At 46.2% G+C, this 19,101-nt stretch overlaps 2 protein-coding genes across 2 annotated transcripts; one reads left to right on the forward strand and one right to left on the reverse strand.

Annotated features, from left to right (window-relative positions):
- Window positions 1-170: 170 nt before the first annotated feature.
- Window positions 171-2,771, reverse strand: SLC10A4 (solute carrier family 10 member 4). The gene is made up of 4 exons (XM_050973287.1): window positions 2,217-2,771; window positions 1,586-1,796; window positions 383-911; window positions 171-237 (listed from the first exon to the last, which is right to left on the reverse strand). The coding sequence occupies exons 1-3, from the start codon at window positions 2,600-2,602 to the stop codon at window positions 396-398; spliced, it is 1,113 nt and encodes a 370-aa protein (XP_050829244.1). The 5' UTR covers window positions 2,603-2,771; the 3' UTR covers window positions 171-237; window positions 383-395.
- LOC127059490 (uncharacterized) lies at window positions 2,607-18,887 on the forward strand. Its single transcript, XM_050973294.1, has 3 exons — window positions 2,607-3,045; window positions 6,050-6,320; window positions 16,197-18,887. Exons 1-3 carry the CDS (start codon window positions 2,693-2,695, stop codon window positions 16,248-16,250), a joined length of 678 nt encoding a protein of 225 aa, XP_050829251.1. The 5' UTR covers window positions 2,607-2,692; the 3' UTR covers window positions 16,251-18,887.
- The last annotated feature ends 214 nt before the right edge of the window (window positions 18,888-19,101 follow it).

The following is a 19,101-nucleotide window of genomic DNA, read 5'->3' on the forward strand; positions in this document are numbered from 1 at the left end:
CACAGAGATACACATGCGATGTGGTTTTTCCTGTCATCTGCACTGACACTGAGTTGGTGTTGACTCTGTAGAATATTGTTTCTTCTTTCTACCCATTCCTGCTGCACTCAGCCAGGCAGCAGCGTCCTTGCATGAAGTTTTACAGTTACTGGTTTGTGTTGCAGTGATGCTTTTTCCTTTTTTTCTTTTTTTTCCTTTTTTTTTTTTTTTTCCACGTTTACTTTTGAGGAAGTAGAACTGTCATGGTAATAAACACATATCATCTTGTACAATGGGAGTAGCTAGAGAAATGATAGAGGCCGGGCAGCTCCACTTGCACAGCAGCGAGCACAGCCCCAGCCTGGTTGCAAGCACAACACACATTCACATCTCTGGGAGTTACCTCTTTGTCCTGCCTAAAGCGCCGTCTGAGTCGGCTCCATCTGAATGGAGTTGTGCTCCTCTGTGGTCACTGTGCCATATGAAGTATCAGGCACCTCCTCTTCCTTCAGCTTCTTGTAGGAAATATCTGTGTCCTCCTCTTCACCAAGTGTATCTTGCTTGTAGCTGTCTTTTCCATACATCTTGTATGCCAGCACAAACAGTCCCGCTTCTGCTGACTGAAAAAGCGCATAGAGCAAGGGAAACATGTACATGCTCCCTATGAGCTCTGGGGAGAAGGTGAGTTTTAGGATGGCGGTGCAGAGCTGGACATTTTGGCACCCTGTTTCCAAAGATACTGTTCTCCTGCAGTGTGGGGGCATTTTAAAGACGGTGGCTAAGCCGTATCCCAAGGCGTACCCGGCCAGAGGCATCAGCACTGCAATGGCGTAGACAGATGCAGGAATCTGTGCCAACAGGTCTGGGCCCAGCATGGTCCCAGTCAGGATGAACAGGACCACCAGAGTCACCAAGAGGGACCACAGGGAAATCTGGCAACAGATAAAGATGTTGATAAACAACATGAGGGCTATTATTTTGAAAGGATAAGCATAACAGGTAGAGGCTTGCTAAAGAATCTAAATGGCAAAACATGGTTTTACTGCCCTTCCCAGGTTTGCTCCTGGCCTGGAATTTTGGTAGTGTTTGATCATAACCCAGGAAAGGAATGGACTGAGGTCGTCCTCCATCATTTTGCTTTGGGATGACTCGCTGGGAATCAAGAGTCAGGACTTGTGTCTCATTCTTCCTTTCTCAATTAAGCCAATTTAATTGCACATTTTAAGGAAGTATGGCTGTGCCTGCAGGTTGGTTTTGCCTGACGTGGGTGCAGCAAGAGTGGGGAGAAAGTAGGATGTCATGGAATGCCTCTGCTACAGGGTCCAGGATGCCTGCCGGGGTAGAGGGTAGAGCACCACGCTGCCCTGCTCCTGTGTGCTGCCATAGGGGGTAAGCCGCCCTTTCTCTCCCTTTCTCTGTTCCACCGTTTTATTTCAAGACCGTAAGTCATTGTCTTCCACCTAAGTAGCTGAATATGCTTATGTGACACGAACACCGGTTTGGAGAGACCACAATGCTTACTGCCATGGGCTCCCCGTCCCCGGTGCCGCCCGCGCTCATTCCCCGCGGCGTGGCCGCCCTCCTCCCCTCCGGGCGCCGTGCCTACCTTGACCAGGAGGTCGGCGGCGCGGGGGTGCCGGTAGCGGATGAGCACCCCCAGGCCGATGGGCAGCAGGGTGCTGCCCAGCGTCAGGCTTACTGCCCCCAGGGGCAGCAGCTGCACCACGGCCGTGTTGATCCAGTGGCGGCTATAGATCCAGAGGCAGAGGGGCATCAGGAAGAGGGCCAGCAGCGTGGAGGAGGCCGTCATGATAATGCTGCGCCGGGGGAACCAAAGAAATGCTCCATCACCGCGCGGCCAGCCGTGGGGCAACCCTGGGAAGCTCCAACCCCCGCTGGAAGCGGGTTCTGCAGCCGGCCGCGCACTTCTCACGGCAAGAGCCCGCTCGCTCTCCTATTTCCCCTCTCCATCCTCCACCCCCTTCCCTGCTCCGGCCAGGGCGCGGGCATGCAAGCTTTTCTAGGGAAGGAGAGAGGAGGCGTGTGTCGGGGCTCTTGTAAGATCCTCCACAGGAGAGGCAGGGGAGTAGTGTTGGCGATGCCCGGCGCGCCGTGGCCACCCGCCCGCCCGTCCGTCCCGGCTCCACTGGCGGCAGATGCCCAGCGAACCCTCCCCGCCTCCCGGGGCCGCCGCAGCTCCCCGGCCGGCTGGGGGCGAGGGGCAGCGGGGCACCTACCTCAGATTCATATCCCCGTCGACGAGCACTGACATGAGGTTGGAGAGGTTGCCCCCGGGGCAGCAGCCGCACAGCAGTACAGCCACGGCCGCCACCTCGTCCAGGGCGAAGATGAGGGCCAGGAGGAAGGCCAGCAGTGGCATGGCCACGAATTGTCCCAGCAGCGCCAGCAGCAGCCCTACGGGCCGCCGGAGCTGCTGCCCCAGCTGCCCCAACTCCACGGCGCAGCCCAGCCCCAGCATGGTCACGCAGAGCCCCAGCCCCACCAGCACGCTCAAGCCCTGGCTGAGGGAGCGGTCCCCGAAGGTCTCGCCGCCCCCCGCCAGGGACCCGCCGTCGGGGCCGCCGCCCCCCGCCGCCGCCGGGGGCTGCGCGGAGCTGGCCATGGGCTGCGCGGCCCCGGGAGCCGCCGGCTCCCCGCCAAGCCCGGGAGGAGAGTGCCGGCGGCGGGGCGGCCGTCAGTGCGGGACGCAGGGATGTGTCACCCCGGCGGGCGGCGGTGCCTGCATCCCTCCCCGGCTCCGCTCGGATCTCCGGGCGCTGCTGATGCTGCCTGTCTGCTGCGGGCGCCGCCCGCGCGTCCCCAGACCCATGCGGGGCCACCCCCGGCGTGGGCGGTGTCTCGCTGCCGCCTCGACGGCGGTCATCGCCGGCCGCCAGCGCCGCCCGGGCCCGGCGGAGGGAAGCGCAGGCGGCGGCGGGTTCGCGGCCGCATCCCTCTCTCCGGTGCGACCCCCGGCAGCCTCTTCTGGAGCCAGCAGGGCCCGGCCCTTCCAGCGGAGGACCTGAGGTATCGCAGGATTGACTTTGGCGTCGGCATTACAAAAAGGTCAATTAGCGTCGCAATGTCACGCGATGTGGGTGGGCAGCACTAGACCCCTCTGCAGAGGGATTGCCAAGCTCGTTTCTCCTCCAGGCAAGTTGGCTATTGATATGAAGTTTTTGGAATGTTTGAGGAAGGATGGAAAGCCCTTTTATGAGGTCGAGAATGCGCCACTTTCTACTGGTGGGGACCCAGAAACTTGTCAGGAGAGGTGATACCTTTTAAACGGTAGTCAGTACTCGTGAAGGAAGCAGGCAAGCTCACAGGCATGCATATATTCAAACCAGGGTAAGACACATAGTCCGTCACCCAAAAATCACATCCAAGGGCGATTAAACTGTTTTCAGTCATAAAATTGTGCTTACAACATTTGCTTTTCATTTAATAATTGTGTGTCACTATGTTCCTTCAGAAGTAAAGTGCTGTATAGAATGCCCAAATGGACTCACAAGGGCAGGAGTTCCTGAGAGAGGAGGGCAGCTTCCCAGGGCAGGAGCTACATTGTGACTCTCACTCTTGGCACTGCTGCTGTCCTTGTTTTAGGAATGTCGCTCTTTCTCTTGTTCATCCACACGGTTTAGAGGGGTCACAGGCACCACTTCACATTACCATTCCTGGGTGAGGGTAGCTGATTCAGGACGGAGCATCCCCAGGGGCTCCCCCTTGGCTTCTGCACTTCATGTGTGGCTCTATTTCTGCATGGAGCATTTCGGGTCACAGCTGAAGGAGAGCACACCAGCTGTAAGGAGACAGCCTGTGGAGCTGCCCTGACTGGCTGCTTGCCTTAAGCTCCATCAAACAGCAAGTTTGGGTAAAATTTTAGGTTGTCCTGGGACTTGAGTAGAAATTATTGGGGGCTTGAAAGAAAGCTGGACAGTTTTATTAAACCTTTGGTTATTTCTTGGGGCACAGGTGATACAGGAAGTGAGAGTAGTACCTGGCGACAAAATCATGGAAAAGCAACTTTGTGATAATGATGCCAAGTTCAATACTGTTCTGCCTGTGTTTGTTTCCTTGCTATTAGCCTAAGAAGAGCTCAGATGAGAGCTCAGGGAAGATGAGTCATCAGAGCTGAACAACCAAATAGGATCCGGATTGCTTTAGTTCATTCATATTTTTGGCCTCTAGAGGAGGGGAGCTAAGGATCTGGTTGGCTTTTTGATCCCACAGCATCCTCTGGATTTAATTTTCTGGTTTGCATACACAGAAAAGTGCATGCAGTGTATTTATTGTGGTTCATAAAGTCTTACCACTGTTATGTCTTATTCCATTTGTCATGTAGCCAATACTTTGCTTTGCAACATGCAGGTCATTCACTTATCATACCCTCCCTGGTTTGTAAGAAATGTCGGGGTGATTTCCCTGTGGTGTGGCTGGCCAGAGATCACTGTGGGCAGACCCAGGATGGATCCACTGTGTGAGCACAAGGGGGCTGCGTATTGAGCAGGTGGGAAGGGCACAGCCAGGCCTCCTGCTTTATCTCTGACTGCCACCCCCCAGACTCCCCACTGCAGCAGGGCTGGCCACAGGAAGATATTTTTATATCATAATGTGTGGCACCTATGGTGCAGGCAGTTACAGGAGGAGTCCAGTATCCCTGGAAGCAGATGCAAGCTCTTTCAGAGCCCACCCAGTCAGCATAAAATTCAGTTTCAAGGGACACTGAACTATAGTAGGAAAATGTCATGAATGCATTGCAACCAATTAAGACCTCTTGAGATTTTTGTTATAATTTATCAGCTAAAATTAAAGTTAAACTATTGGTTTAAACATGAGCACTGAAGCTGCCTTCAGGGAAAGCCAAGTTTGAACACAGCCAATCAGTTTTGCAAATTGTCCATCCACAAAGTACCTCCACTCCAGGTGGGCACCCGGAATATTTTCACATGGATCATTTAGAATGACAAAAATGTTGTACCTGCTGCTGAACATGGTTCTTGTCTCTAACTTGCTGCAGACTTTTCTGATATGTCATAAAGAAAGCACAGTCTGGAATCGGGAGTGATGCTGAGTAGTTTTGCAGGATCTGGCTGTGAGCCAGCCAGCTCACATGTAGTGAACACCTCAATGTATCTAAATCCATGGATAATTCCTTTCTGCTTTCTTTTGTGGAGGGCAGGAGAAAGGATACTGCCTACCCTGCTATTACTGGAAGCCACAAATTGAATATTTGAATATAAAAAGACTTGGCAAGTAAACCTGATCATACATCATTCTCAATTATTCCTTGTTAGTCCTTCTGTTGAAAAATGAGTAAAAGGATAAGAGTTAGCAAGAACGAAGAAGAGGGAGGGAAACAACCACTGAAATATGAACTTGTTGTAGTTTGTATCTTTTATTAAAATATTGCCTTGCAATAATCTTAAAAGAGGGTTGATTTCCACAGAAGAGCACTTGTGCTATAAACCAGTCTGGAGAGGGAGAAGTCTCTCAAAGCCGAGGAATTTTGTTTGCTCCTTTGTAACAGGATTTGTGTGCTTTCCCTTTATTCAACTAGAATCAAAGGTGAAAAATAGAGGGTAAATTTGTAAGGAATTCTGATAGTACTGTAAGGAATGAGCAAAGCAACCTTGCTGTTTACTCAGTGACTGCTTCAGCACACTGAATGATGTTTCAATCACTTGCTTCTCCTGACAGAGATTAAAAGCATCTTTAGCCCAGGACTACTGAAAAATTGCAATAATTGTGTATATGCTTCCTCTTGGTGACCCCCAAGGGAAGTCACTGTGAGTGTTATCTACTGAGCTGAATTTGAGGCAGCAAGAGGAGGTTTGGTGTGTGCCTGTCGCTCTGCAAGCTCTAGAGCCTCAAGCAACAAGGGTTGGTTTGCTAATCCTGAGTGAGTTAAGGATAAATAAGGGTCTTGAACTTGAAAGCATAAATCCCAAACATGTTGTACTTCAGGTGTGTGCATGCTGTAGTTATGAGCACCCCAGAAAAGCAGTCATTGGGGCTGAGTAAGAAAGCAAAGAGTGGTCACCCCCTCTTTTCCTGCTCTTCCCATTTTCAGCTTGATATCCATTTCAGCTCCCCGCTCCTCCCGCCTTGGCTCCTGCGTGCTGTGCCTGGGTCTGTGGGAAGTGGCGTCACCCTCCCGTAAGTCACGCTCTGCCTCTCTGCCGTCCATGCCAGCTGATTTGTGGAGCTGTGCCGGGTGTTTGCAGAGGAAGAGAGGCCTCTCAAGGATAGTCCTGGAGGATGGAAAGCTTTCAGTCAGCACCTTAAGGCAGTGTGCTGCTAAAGATGCTGGGACAAAATACTGCTGGGAAAGCAATGTTCAGGTGAGACCTAGCAGGAGTAGTTTCTGATTTCCAGGGAATGTACAATCCCTTCATTTCTACCTTACTTGCTATGCACCTAGGCTATGGATAGAAATAAAATTAAAGACTTAATAGGGCAATAAGCTTTTACCATTGGAAAAAGTCTTTGCTGTTGCCTTGAATTAAAATATTTCTTTATCATGTATTCTTTGATCCCCTATATGCAAGCTAGGGTAATTTTGGTAAACTCCATGAAATGCATAAGCTTGATCTTTATGTATAATGTAGATCCAGAGCACTTATTTTTGTGACTTAGGAGAGTTAGGAATTAGAGCCTAGTTGTATAGAGATATTGGTGCTTTTGCTTGTTCTTCCATGATTATCTTTGTACTAGGAAGGATGTGTCACCTGGTCCTTTGCTGAACTAGGACCTGTCTCCCACTCTGTCTCTCAAAGAGTGGCAGCACACAGGGGACGTGGCACCTTTTGTCACTCCCACCCATAGCCCACCCTCACGGAGCCAGCAACTGTCAAATCTTAGCAGACAAGTGGCTTTATCCTTTTTAAAATTTTTATGTTGTTTGGGATGTTGTTGTTATGTTGTTTGGTCACTAAACAGGTAAGAAAATACATTTTGGAAATAAGATGAAGCACTGAGATCTGTGCAAGCAAGGTTTTCCCAAGAAACCTCCCCAGGCAGATACAGGCAGAAACTGCTTTTGTGAGGATATGCAGATTGATCAATGTTGCTCCTGCCCCAAGCTGCTTGTGGGTCACACAGAGGCAGAGTGCAGCTGTACCATGCAGGTGGAGAAAACACAAGAGTCATGGGTTTCCTGCTAGTTCATAGCTCCTGCAGATGTCTGTAGTGCAGAAGTACCAGGATAGACCGGCCTTTCCTGCCTTCCCAGGCTTTTCTGCTACTGTTCAACATGACACCTGGCCCCGTTGCAGCACTGTTACATCTCATCCTGATCTTCCTTATCATCAAATCTCCTCTGTCCTGTCCTTAGCAAGGTGCTGCTGCTCAATCGTGCTTGGTAAATCTCCACAATAATCAGCGTCTTTTATTCCATGGCCAGCATCCTCAAGCAGTCCCAGGGTCTGAATTTCAGGGTGCAGAAAATTAGATAAATGTCCCTTCCTCTCCTCTTCAGCAGCAGTCATTGCTGCATCCCTGTTATCTCCTCTTAGAGGTGAAATTCCATCAAATCATCCTTGCCTTCTCCTGGCTGAGGTGGCAAAGGCATCCAGGCACCCTCCTCTGCTGCACTGCGTCTGCCTCTCCTCTTTTCTGCTGTCTTTGTCATTTCTCTGTTCATGGGAGTGCTGTCCCCCTTTTCTCATGGGCTCCTCTTCCTAATGATGCCTGTTTCAGTCCAATCCTACTCTGTATTTATGCTTGCCTTGGGAGCAGTGCCCTCTACCAAGCAACTTAGAGCCTCTGAGATTTTATTAAATTGAAGTGGTGTGGAAGGGAAACAAGCATAAGCCTTGCTACCTGGCTGGGCAGTCTCCTTTGTGTCCCCCCTGTATGTTCAGTCTCTGACCATAGGGGAACAGAGCCTTTCACTGAAGCTCTGGGTTGGCAATAAAGGGCAGAAATTATTAAAATCCTCCTGTTGCACTTGGTGTTCCCCCACGTTTATTTTTAAGATGTCTGAAACCATTAATCAACAAGTGATGCATGATGCCTTAGGTCGTAATGTTCCAGTACTTCATAATTCGAACTAAGTGTATAAGGCTGCGTGATCTGCCTTCTAAATGAAGAGGCCTTTTGCCAGCCATCCCATTAGAAAAGGTCTTCTGGTCCATGAAAAGAGATGAAATCAGGGAATCATTGAAGGATAATTTTGTAAATTGACTGCTGACAGTGAGTTGTTTAGGCAGTTGTATCCCTACAACTGTAAAACAATTACTAGCAGCAAGTTTTTCTTTAAGCAAGTAAATGCCTTTGTGTGGGGTACCTTTACCCATATTCAGATAAGAAAGGATTCTGCCTCGTTCACTATTCCCTTTTGTTGTCATTTGATCTTTTTCTGGAGTTGGAGTATTATCAGAATTAAAATGAAAAGTCGTAATAAATGACCTGATGACTTATGCATGTGTTGGTCCAGAAGAGCCAAAATTATCATCCTGCCCCATCAGATAGGGACAAGGAGGTGAGATGAGGATGACTCTGAAAGCACTGGATTCAGATTTAAAATTCAATGCTGTTTTGCACTGCAGGCACAGGTTCTCACAGGCAGGTGTTCACAGGACTTTATAAACAGGCATGTCTAGGATGTCAGAGCTCTGATTGACCTCCCCAAGAGCATCACAAACAGCCTGCTCAGCATCTTCACTGATGGTGTGGGGGACTGGGGGACCACACTGTGGTGTGGGGCACCCTGATGGCTGTGGAGGACATCAAGGTCAGAGTAATGGGATGCACAGCCTGGTAAGTGGTGGGGCTTCAGGATGGATGTGCAGTTGCAGCTCCAGGTCCAGCTGGGTTTACTTGGCATCCATCACCTGCTGAGGGTCCCAGCCCCCTTTTAATTTTCTATATATGAACCTGGGTTTTGGGGCATAAATCAAGAGAGGTAATTTGGAGGTGGATCACACAGATGTGGTTTTGTACCTATACAACCTATAATTTGCAAAAACCAGGTCAGAGAAGATGACACCAAGATATTATCCCACAGATAATTTAGTTGTCAAAAATGTATAAATAAATACATTTAATACAATCCACAGCAGCAGTTGCTTCATAGAGTATTCATTTAATTGAAGAAGGACACCCAAAAGAAAAATTGTATCATTCACCTGCCAAAGCTTTCTCCATATTAAAAGGAATCTTAATGGCGAGCCCTGTGGGAATAGTAAGAGTTAATAGCATCAATATTCTGTATCTCAGGTTACACACAAAAAATATCTTTGCACTCAGTTACCAGCCATTTCTATCATGCCATTGAAGGTGCCTGGATGTGGACTAAAGCCATTTTATGCTAGTATAACCATAGAATAAAAATGCTTCTTGTCCTGCTGCCAAATTTTTACCAGATATTAAAAATGACTGTCAGTAATGCTGATCAGCAAATAAGGAAGCCCTTCAAAATAGGTGCACCATTACCTAAATTAACTCTTGAGCTGTCTAGAAAAAAATGTCAGGGAAATAGGGAGAAATAAATCTCAAACATAGTAGACATCTCTTAATACTTGTCTTAGCTAATGATGTAAATTAGGCCTATGAAAATAGCCTTGACACAGTGCTATGTGCAATTTTAAAACCGTGATGAAGCAGAACATTTTTGAATCAATCACGGTATCAGTAGAGCCTGTATGTCACTGCAGCTGAGGGAGAGGTATTCTTGGCTTTGTATATTTGTTGATTTTCCAGAGAGATAAAAGCATGAATGTCTTGATCAACAAGATCTTTTATTTCCTTTCTGCAATGCCTAAGCAGAAATGCTAGGTATGAAGCCATGGGAATATTTGTTCTTGTCTGGGCTGTCCATTCTACCAGTAGCTGGGAGTAATCTCTTCTTATAAACTCACAGCTCCTCAGAAACACAGTGGGTTTAAGCTGCGGTAAGAGAGATTCAGATTAGATACTGATGGGGCAAATAAAAGCCGTGGTGCTGAAGGCTGGATAGTCCGGGCAGGCAGCAGCGATCTCCTGGGAAAGGTCAGGTGAGCATCTCTGTGGCAGCGTGAGCTGCAGCTGCTGACTTCACTTTGGGGTGGCACAGGCTCCTTCTTGCCCTGCTTACCTGGCTGCCTGCTACCTTGTGCCCTTTAATGTGCCCATTAATGCCCTTTATCCTCCGTGGTGACACCTGCCACTACCAATAAAACCTCGTGTCTCTCTGGGGCATAACTGCGGCTGGAGCTGCTGGCAGCGCCTTTGGGATCGCAGGCATCTGCCCAAGCTGGAGACGTCAGGTGCGGCTCACAGCCCAGAAATGAAGTCTGTGTTCTGAACTGCTTGCAAATTTTATTAAGCTGGCAGCATCTTGCATCCTGCCTGCCAGAGAATGACCCTCGGACAGAGCTGTTTCAGATTGGATAGTCAGCAGAAGGAATAAAAAGCAGTCAGCCCCTTCTTTCAGGGTGAAAGAATTAAAGAAAGACAAAAGATTGGAATAAGCATACACAAAAGGGCCACCATAAGAGCTCCTTTCCTCTGCTCAGTCCATTATAAGAAAGCAAAATATTAGCGATATTATTAAATGAATTTTAGGATATTAAAATATATAATTTACTGAAATAATATAAATAAACATATAACATTTATTTCATACACACTGTTTAAAGGATATAATTTCTAAAGAAAATATTTGAAACATATAGTTTACCCATATGTACATGGGCAATCTAAATGCTGAGGAAGTTTCAGTAGGAGATTGTTGCTGCTGAAATCAAAGCTGACTGGAACCAAAGAAGTGGCTGTCCACAAACATCTGTAAGGTGTCAGTGCTCAGTGTTTCCACCCAGCTGTGAGTGGTACTGTGCAGTAACCCCAGGCCCACAAGGGAAAGTCCACCCAAACAAACTCAGCCCAAACCCCTCCAGGCAAGGGAGCCCTGTGCAGGATAGAAGTGGGGGATGGGCAAGAGATGTCAGAGTCACCACTTCCCATGGAAATACAGAAACTCATCCTTGCAAAACAACTTGCTTCAAGCTAACACCAAGAAATCTATAGAAATCCAGGTCCCAAATGCAAGGTAGTAATGCAAAGCCAGCTAGTTAAGGGACCTTCCCTGTCCCCAAAGAGTTTATTATCAAGTGCAAAGATACAGGGTGATTACATTATGATGGTTATGTGCAGAGGAAGAAGTTATATATGGGAGTGATTAATTTGCATAAGATCATGCTGGAAATGGTGGCAAAGCTGCACACTGGAAACAAGTGCACTAAGCTCCAATAGATACCATACTCCTGAGGAGGCAGCATGGACAGTGTGATCCCTTAGGACAAAACTATTCTGTTTCTTTACCATTGCCAAACATCTACAGAATCAATTTTCACTTGTCACTTCTTGAAGTGTTTGAGTGGTATTGCTTAGACCCTCCTTAGGACCTGCCATAAGCAGTGAGCAATCACCTCCAGTCTCTACAGACACGTGAATCCTGCTCCCAGAGAGACTCTACAGGGAGGATGATTGCTGGGTTCCTCCAGCAAGCAGCAATTAATTGTAAGTGCTTCTTTAAACCCTTTGATTCAGTAGCAAAGGAAAGGTGTCCAAGCATATTTTCCTTTCAAGTGGAGAGGCTGTCTCACAGCTCGTGGCTATTCCCTGTCCCTGCAGCATGCTGGCACTCACCATTAGCATCCCAGGCCTTTTGACATTCAAGACATTTTTGGCAGTGATCTTAGCCTTCATTAGATAATGAAAGATATTATTTGAGAACTCAGAAGGAGATTTTAGAAAAACCTTGAGTAACCAAAAATTTAATTTTGAGGGATAACAAACAGTAAGAGCCACTGGCCAACCAGCACAGGAAGCACCAATACATGAGTGCAAATTTTACTGTTGCTTGTGCAAAAAGGCATGTCACAGCTGAGCTCTTCCCAGGAGATTTCTTGGATCACATGCCCAAATCTGGAAGCCCTGAGAAGCCAAGCTCTGCAGAAAAGGAGACTGACCCATGCTCCCTGTTGCAGAGTAGTAACAGCATCAGTTTGCAGTCACTGCTGTTGCCCAAAGCAGAAGCAGTCCTGGTGCAACTCAGACTCCCAACCCCTTCAGGGATTTCACAGCCATGCCGGTGGGAATTGGCGGCTCAGCACTGCACTTGGGTTGCTCAGAGGGGCTGCTCTGGGGGTTGGCTCTACTTGAGTGCTGTGCTAACTGCCACAGCAAGAAGAGGAGGGGTCTATGTCTTGTGTAATTCATGCAATTTCTGAGTAGCTCAATACAAGCCTTCGTGCATTCCACAGTCTTGAGATATTGCTGTGTCACCACACTTTGAGCTGAAAAAACCCCAAACCAGTAGGTATATATTTCTGAAATCCTAAACAATTTAAGGAGGTCTAAGTCCATGTGAGACTGAGCATAAAGTCTAATGGAGGTGTTTCAGACTCCTAAAGAGGTGTTTTTTATGGCCTGCTGTGTGTGGTTTTATCCTCCCTCCAACTAGGGCTTTCCTGGCATAAAAAATGCAGCTGTTAATTACATTCAGGACCTTGTGGACAATTCAGTGAAAGCTCAGGACAATGTGTTGAATTGAAGCTGAACTAGACCAAACTCGAGATGAAAAAGCACAGTGAAGGCAAGATCACCCTCTAGTGTCTGAGGAGTCCTGGGTAGGAAGCAGAGAGCAAAAAGAAAACCCTGCAATATTTAATAAAGTAATAATAGACAAAAAATACAGAAAAATAGAAGGGCTAAAAAGAGTGCATAAAGGGGTTATAAATGTAACCTACCAGTGGTAGGTTACATTTCAAATTTTGAAAGAAGGTTTCTGGTGTGCAGATTTCAATTACTTGTTTGGGTAATTAATGTTATTTAATTACCTTGATAATGAGAAGGATGTAGAAAGTGAGAGCACACAGATAGAATCTGCTAATGAAAACAGCTGAGAGACTTCAGTGTGGAGGGCAGCCCAGAGAAATGGCCTGGGCAAGGAGCAGGGGAGATGGGCTGAGTCAAGGCCCTGAACAGGGTACAGGTTGGAGCTCCTTAACAAGAAACACCTATTTTGGTACTTCAGTTCTGCCATTGAGGCACTTGGGCCGGGGAAAGGAGTCTTACACCGATGTTGTACCTTTGTGAAGGTGGGGAAATTGGGTACAAAATCAGTAGAGTCTACTACACTATAGCAAGTCTTGAGCAGTAAGTTGTGAAGTGGCTTTGTAAATTGTGGGTACACAATTTGTGGTATTTGGGAGTGTGGCTGTGGCTGAGCCTCATCCCCAGTGGGTACAGCTGTGAAAAGCAGGTGGGCAGCATTGACAGCAATGAGCCGTGGAGTGCTGAGGTTACTGACCAACCTCCAAAGGGAACAGAGGGCTCACAGGTGCAATGTGGGAACAATGAGGGGTATAGAAGGTTGGGCTGAAGAACAAGAAGGACAGCTGCTTATTGCCTTTTGAAGAGACGTGATGTTACTTTGTATGGGCAGACCTTGAAGCCTTTTGCTGTAGTTTGGTGTTGCTGTGTATGGCTTAAAGCCTTCTGACATTGTATGATGTACTCTGTGTTTTGTGGCCATCTCAACTGCGACATGTGCTGTGGCGTCTGCTGCGACAGTAAATGGAATGTTCCATTTCTTCCACTGACAGTGGACGACTGGGCAGGAGAGCTGGCACTGGTGGCTGGATGCAGGGACCTGCAGAGAATTGTATTTCAGTTCCCTGGGCAAATTTTGGGGATGAATTGTAAAGGTGAGAAGTCCACCATATATCAAATCTCTCTGTTTTGCTCTGGTAAAGGTAGCCTGAATTTGCCAGACATTATCAGAGCCTTGTGTTGCTAAAAGCTGCTTTATTGCTGAGGAAGGCTGAGCTGGGCTTTACCAGATACATGATTTTAAGCAAGTCCCCTTAATATTTCTCCAGTATATTTGTGTATGTGGGCTCCACCATTCATGCTGAGCCTGTGTGAATGGCAGCATCAAGAGTTACTAAATCTTTGTTGATGTTCTTTTAAAGGGAAAATAAAAATCCCTTGACTCTGACATTTACAATAGGTATTATCTGCTCTCTGACATTTGAGCTCATAAACTGAGGTCAACCAAATTTCTGTTCTTAACTTACCCTGCTGTATCAGACCAGATATGAACTGACTGGCTGTCCCTTCCTCTAAAGAGCAGCCACCTGCCCCTCGCTCCCAGCACGTGAGTCAGGAAGCCTTGGAGTCATTTCAGTGACGATGGACTGAGCCTCAAGAAGATAAACAAGCATCCTCGGGAGTGTATGGCAGAGCAGGGAACTAGCTGAGGGTCTTCTATAGCCCAGTCTTGCACCACTACGAATTATTTATTTGAGCCCACAGGCATTCAGGAGGTCTCAGCAGCGCTGGTCCGGCAGCAGCCGTGCCGGGTGTTATGAGTGGCTGCTGTGGCAGTGCAGCCGCACCCTCAGGAGTTTGGGCCGTGACCCTGCTGCAGGTGCTGCGTGTGCAGGCAGGGGCGTCCCGTGGCTCCGAGCTGCCGGTTCTGCCAGCAAGGCTGGCCCCGCATGGAGGGGGATGCTCCGGGCTGCTTTCCTGCGGCTGTGTGACGGTGGTGATATCACACACTGTCTCTGACACGTAGGCATGGTTTTAAAGGGATGAGAATCAGGACGAGGTTTTCATGACTCCTTTGAAGACAGGTCCCTTGAAGCGGCATTAACAGTGGTTTTCTGTGTCTGCATTAGCCTGGTGGGGAACAGATGAACAGAAACATTATAAGCCTGCCCTGGGCTCAGTAGTTGGGTGAATAAATGTAGGGGTAAATGGATCACTGTGGAGCTCAGAAATAAAAGTCTAAGACAGGAGCTGAGGCAGAGCATGGAAAGGAGAGGGTTTGCCTGATCTCCCTCTCTTTTCTTTTTCTTTGAGAGGGGACTCAAAATGGTAGCAAGAGCTTCAATGAAGTTTTTATTTTTAAAGGAGGAGAGTGACAAAGATAAAATTATGGTGGCACAATAGTCTGTCCTGCTGCTCATCATTAAGACAAACAGCTTTGAACAAGAACACTTACTCTGCCTTTAATTTGGCTTGTATTGGGTTCAGTAAGCCAGCAGCACATTTGGCCTTACCCTCTGCTCTGAACAGGAACCAAACTCACTGTAACCCAGAGCTTGGTCCAGCATTACTTTCTCCTGGCAGCATTCTCGTGCAGCACAGAGACCAGCAGCAGCTGTAAAATGTGCACAGCAGTGTTAACCCTGCTGAGTGAAAGGCAGGTGAGGATCAGTGGGATAACTAAGCTTTGTAATGGGTTGTGCAGTTTCGTTTGCTGGTAATGTCTAAAGGGAAACAGCTTAGGAAGAGCACTGTAAGAGAAATGGAGGAGACTGCTGGGGGTTACAGTACAGTGATGCTGGTGTTAGAGCAGGCCCTTGCCCCCGTCCAACCCAGCAGCTGATGTGTCAGTGCCCAAGGCAGGTGCCTGGGAAGAGCAGGAGACCGGGGAAAGGCCAGCATGCAGCCCCCTACCCTGACCACTCTTCCACCACCAACACATCACACCCCAGCTATTTCCTGATCATATTTGTGGCTTTAAGCAGCCAAGGCCACACAGAGTCCCAGGTCAAGTAATGACCTACTCCCACATTAAATAAACACCTTCTTCTCTCGGGCAGGGCAGAGGTGGGGAACAATGAGGAACAAAAGTGTCTTTATTCACCTTCCTGTTACTATGTAGAGAGTTTCCATGAAAAAAATCCTATCCTTGCTACTGGAAGAGAGTGGAGGTAGCTGGTATGAGGCTTCCAGAGATCATGTGCTGGGTGGGGGGCCAGTAGTTTGTCTGACATTAGTCCAAGCTGTTTGCACTAGTGAGGTTTTTAATCAACTGTCATAGCAGGGCTGTGAAAGGTTGCAATTTTCCAAGTCCCAAAAAAATCATGGCAGAGAGAATAGAAAATAATATATAGTCTGTATTCTGTGCATTGTGCATGATAACCAGCAGCTGAGTGGCACTGGGAACCACAAACTACCTTCTCAGTAAGGCAGCTCCTACTCACCCCACCAGGTGTATTGTCTTGAGTATCCATACTGTAGTGCTAATGGAAGCAAGCTTTCAGGGATAATTTAAAAACAGCAAGGAAGGGGAGAACATGCTGGAGGAGAAGGCATCACATGCCACTGTCTTTTAAACTTTACTGTTGTTAGTTATTAAAACTATTATTTACTGTATTTACTGTTTAAGTTATTAAATCTATTTTCAAAAGAAAGATTGATGTTATTTTTGTTGCTTTCAGGGCAATGAAGCTGGTGAAGAGCCTGGAGCACAAGTTCAAGTTGTTGTGTTCTAGTTTTAGCACAAAGAGCAGCTGAGGGAGCTAGGGTGTTTAGCCTGGAGAAAAGGAGGCTCAGGAGAGACTTTATCCCTGTCTACAACTGCCTGAGAGGAGGTTGTAGTCAGGTGGGGATTGGCCTCTTCTCTCAGTCAGTTAGTGACAAGAGGACACGGCCCCACGCTGCGCCAGGGGAGGTTGCATTTGGACATAGAATTTTCTGCACAGTAAAGGGTGCTTAGAATTGGAATGCACTGCCTCGGGAGGTGATGGAGTCACCATCCCTGCAAGTATTGAAGGAAAGACTGGACATGGCACTGGGCTGGTTGGATTTGATGATTTCAGAGGGCTTTTCCAACCATGTGATTCTCTGCTTATGCTGCTGATGACAGAAGCTCAGATTACAAGTATCTTCTTTTGTTTAGTCTGATGAAAGAGACAGTATACTTTTGTCCCCTGAGAGTGCCACACTGCATAGAGATCTCAGGCACTCCAGTTTTCAAATCCATTATTTTTTTTAATCCAGTTTGTAACAGGTGGATGATGCACCAAATTAAAAAATGACTTTGCTGGTAAGAAGTAATTTTTGCTACCTATTCCTTTAAATCCTTTAAATAAATGCTGAAGAGTTACAAATCAGCTTAATCACTACAGCTGCATTTTGTGTCCTTCTTAAGTGCTTAATGTGGTCCCAACAGTATTTATCATTTAGTGCAAAGAGGACAATGACACACAGGACAATTCTGAGTGGTCTCATAGCTGAAAACAGTTGTAAAAAATTTTGTGGAGAGTGAGCCAGGTGGAATTTGCTCCTTTAACTCAGAGCCAAAAGAATCTTTGTCACTGGGCAGTTGTGTGTAAAACACAAACGAGAGCTGAATGCCAGCCTCACCTTCCCGAAGTGTACAGTGAGTACAGACAGGCTGCCTGTAGGTGTCACACTCGGACTGCACAGCAGCATAAATGCAAGTCAGGAGCAGGTGGGCCTTCTGGTTTGTTTCTTAAATGAAAGCAACCTCACATGTTGCCTGTTTTAGTTAAAAAATAAACATTAAATTTAAAGTTTGTTCTGTTCAATCAAAAGAGGGAGAACTGCAGACAATACTGCTGACATGGTCATGTCCCATACCTGTTTTAATGCAAATACTTCTGAGAAATAAAAAAGGTAAGTTTTAAATTATTGAATTGTGCACTCTGCAGCCATCTCAAGACCAGCAGCATAAGTATTTTCAGCCTTCTGCCTCCTTATATGTTCATAACTTTTTCTTCCTTCACCACCTCAGTCAGGCTGCCAGAGGGGAACACACATGAAATGTAAAAGGACCCAAAGGAGCTGTCACACCTTCCCTCAGAATGAGAACTGAGAAAAATACTATTTCTAATCCTGAGTCTTGCAGTATGGTGGTGATACTAATTATAAACAACAGCTTAATATAGAAGAGTTTGTTACAGAAACCTACTAAAAGAGAAGGGCAAAAGGCTATTAATTACCAGATTTTGACACTGCTCCACTTTCCTGAAGGATCGAGGCAAATGGTACTTGACTGCAGAGAAAAAAGTGACAATACCTTTTAAAAGCAGCAGGTCTGAAGCCAGTTCTCCATAAAGATGTCAGTTAACTAGAGGGAAACATTTTAACCTACTGGCTTAATTACAAAATAAGGGACTAAGCTGAGATAAATTAGTTAGAAATTTTACAGCTTAAATTCTCTTAAATTTAATATTAAGTGGCTACCAAATAGAATTAAACCTGCCTTTACAAGACAAAGATGGCATTCACATTACTATTGAATCCATTGCTTTATAGCAAAATGCAGATTACAGAAAATTACCAAGTTCAAAACTAACTTCTTGCTTGTATGTGAGCCAAAGATGGAAGCACTCATGTAGAAGGTAGATAAAACATGTACTTATCAGTTCCAAGAGGGCTTAGTAGGTAAACATTTTGCATTGGTCAATTTTCTGCTAAATGCCAGAATTTTCAAAATTAAAATTTTGTTTCATGTGGTAGTCTGAAGTCCTGGAAAATGGAAAGGCAGGCTTGTATACTTCAAACTGCCCAAACAAATCCTTTGGATGAAAATTTAGAATACAGTTTTTCATGTAAGTCTGAACTATGCAGGGTCCTTCTGGAACAGAGGCACAAGTCCACCTCTGTCTGTCAATGAAATCACAGATTTTTCCCAAATATAATGTTGTACTCAGTTAATGAATTACAGTAGGCAGAAACCAATACTGGTAACCTCTAAAAAAGAGAATACAGTTCCTGAAAAACAACCCAACCAACCAGACAAAAAAAAAAAAAAACCCAAAAAATATCCTCTAAATTTCTAAAAGCTTTTAAAAACATTTTGTTGTAAAAATAATGATCCCGGAAGTATTTTGTGGTAAGAATATTTTATATATTTTTTTACACTTTTAACACTTACAAAAACATTCAAACACAAAAAAAAAATTAAATAACTTTGGGAGCAGAATAAATCCTTCTGCCTACACACATACATCAATTCCAAGCTGTTGGCACAAAAAGTAATCCACATTCATAAAACCCTTACTACTATATCAAACATAAGTTAAGTAAATCATAGGCACTATTTTATCAAATCCATATTTCCACAATTCTGCAGTAAATCTCTAAACACAGAGCCCCATGATTTCCTGATATCAATGAACTGGTAATGCACAAAGGCTTTCTAGCAAACAGACAGTCTGTCTTCTCAGGAAGTCATTTGCTGTATTTTGGGGAGAATAGCAGAGAAAAAAAATCCCTATAAAACTCAAGCTGAATTTACCCAAGCGATGAATTACTTAACTTAAGGAAACGTACACAAGTTTGATGCAGCCATGGTAAAACCCCCAATATTGTCAC

Source organism: Serinus canaria, chromosome 4, assembly GCF_022539315.1.
Source record: "Serinus canaria isolate serCan28SL12 chromosome 4, serCan2020, whole genome shotgun sequence".
Lineage (NCBI taxonomy): Eukaryota > Metazoa > Chordata > Aves > Passeriformes > Fringillidae > Serinus > Serinus canaria.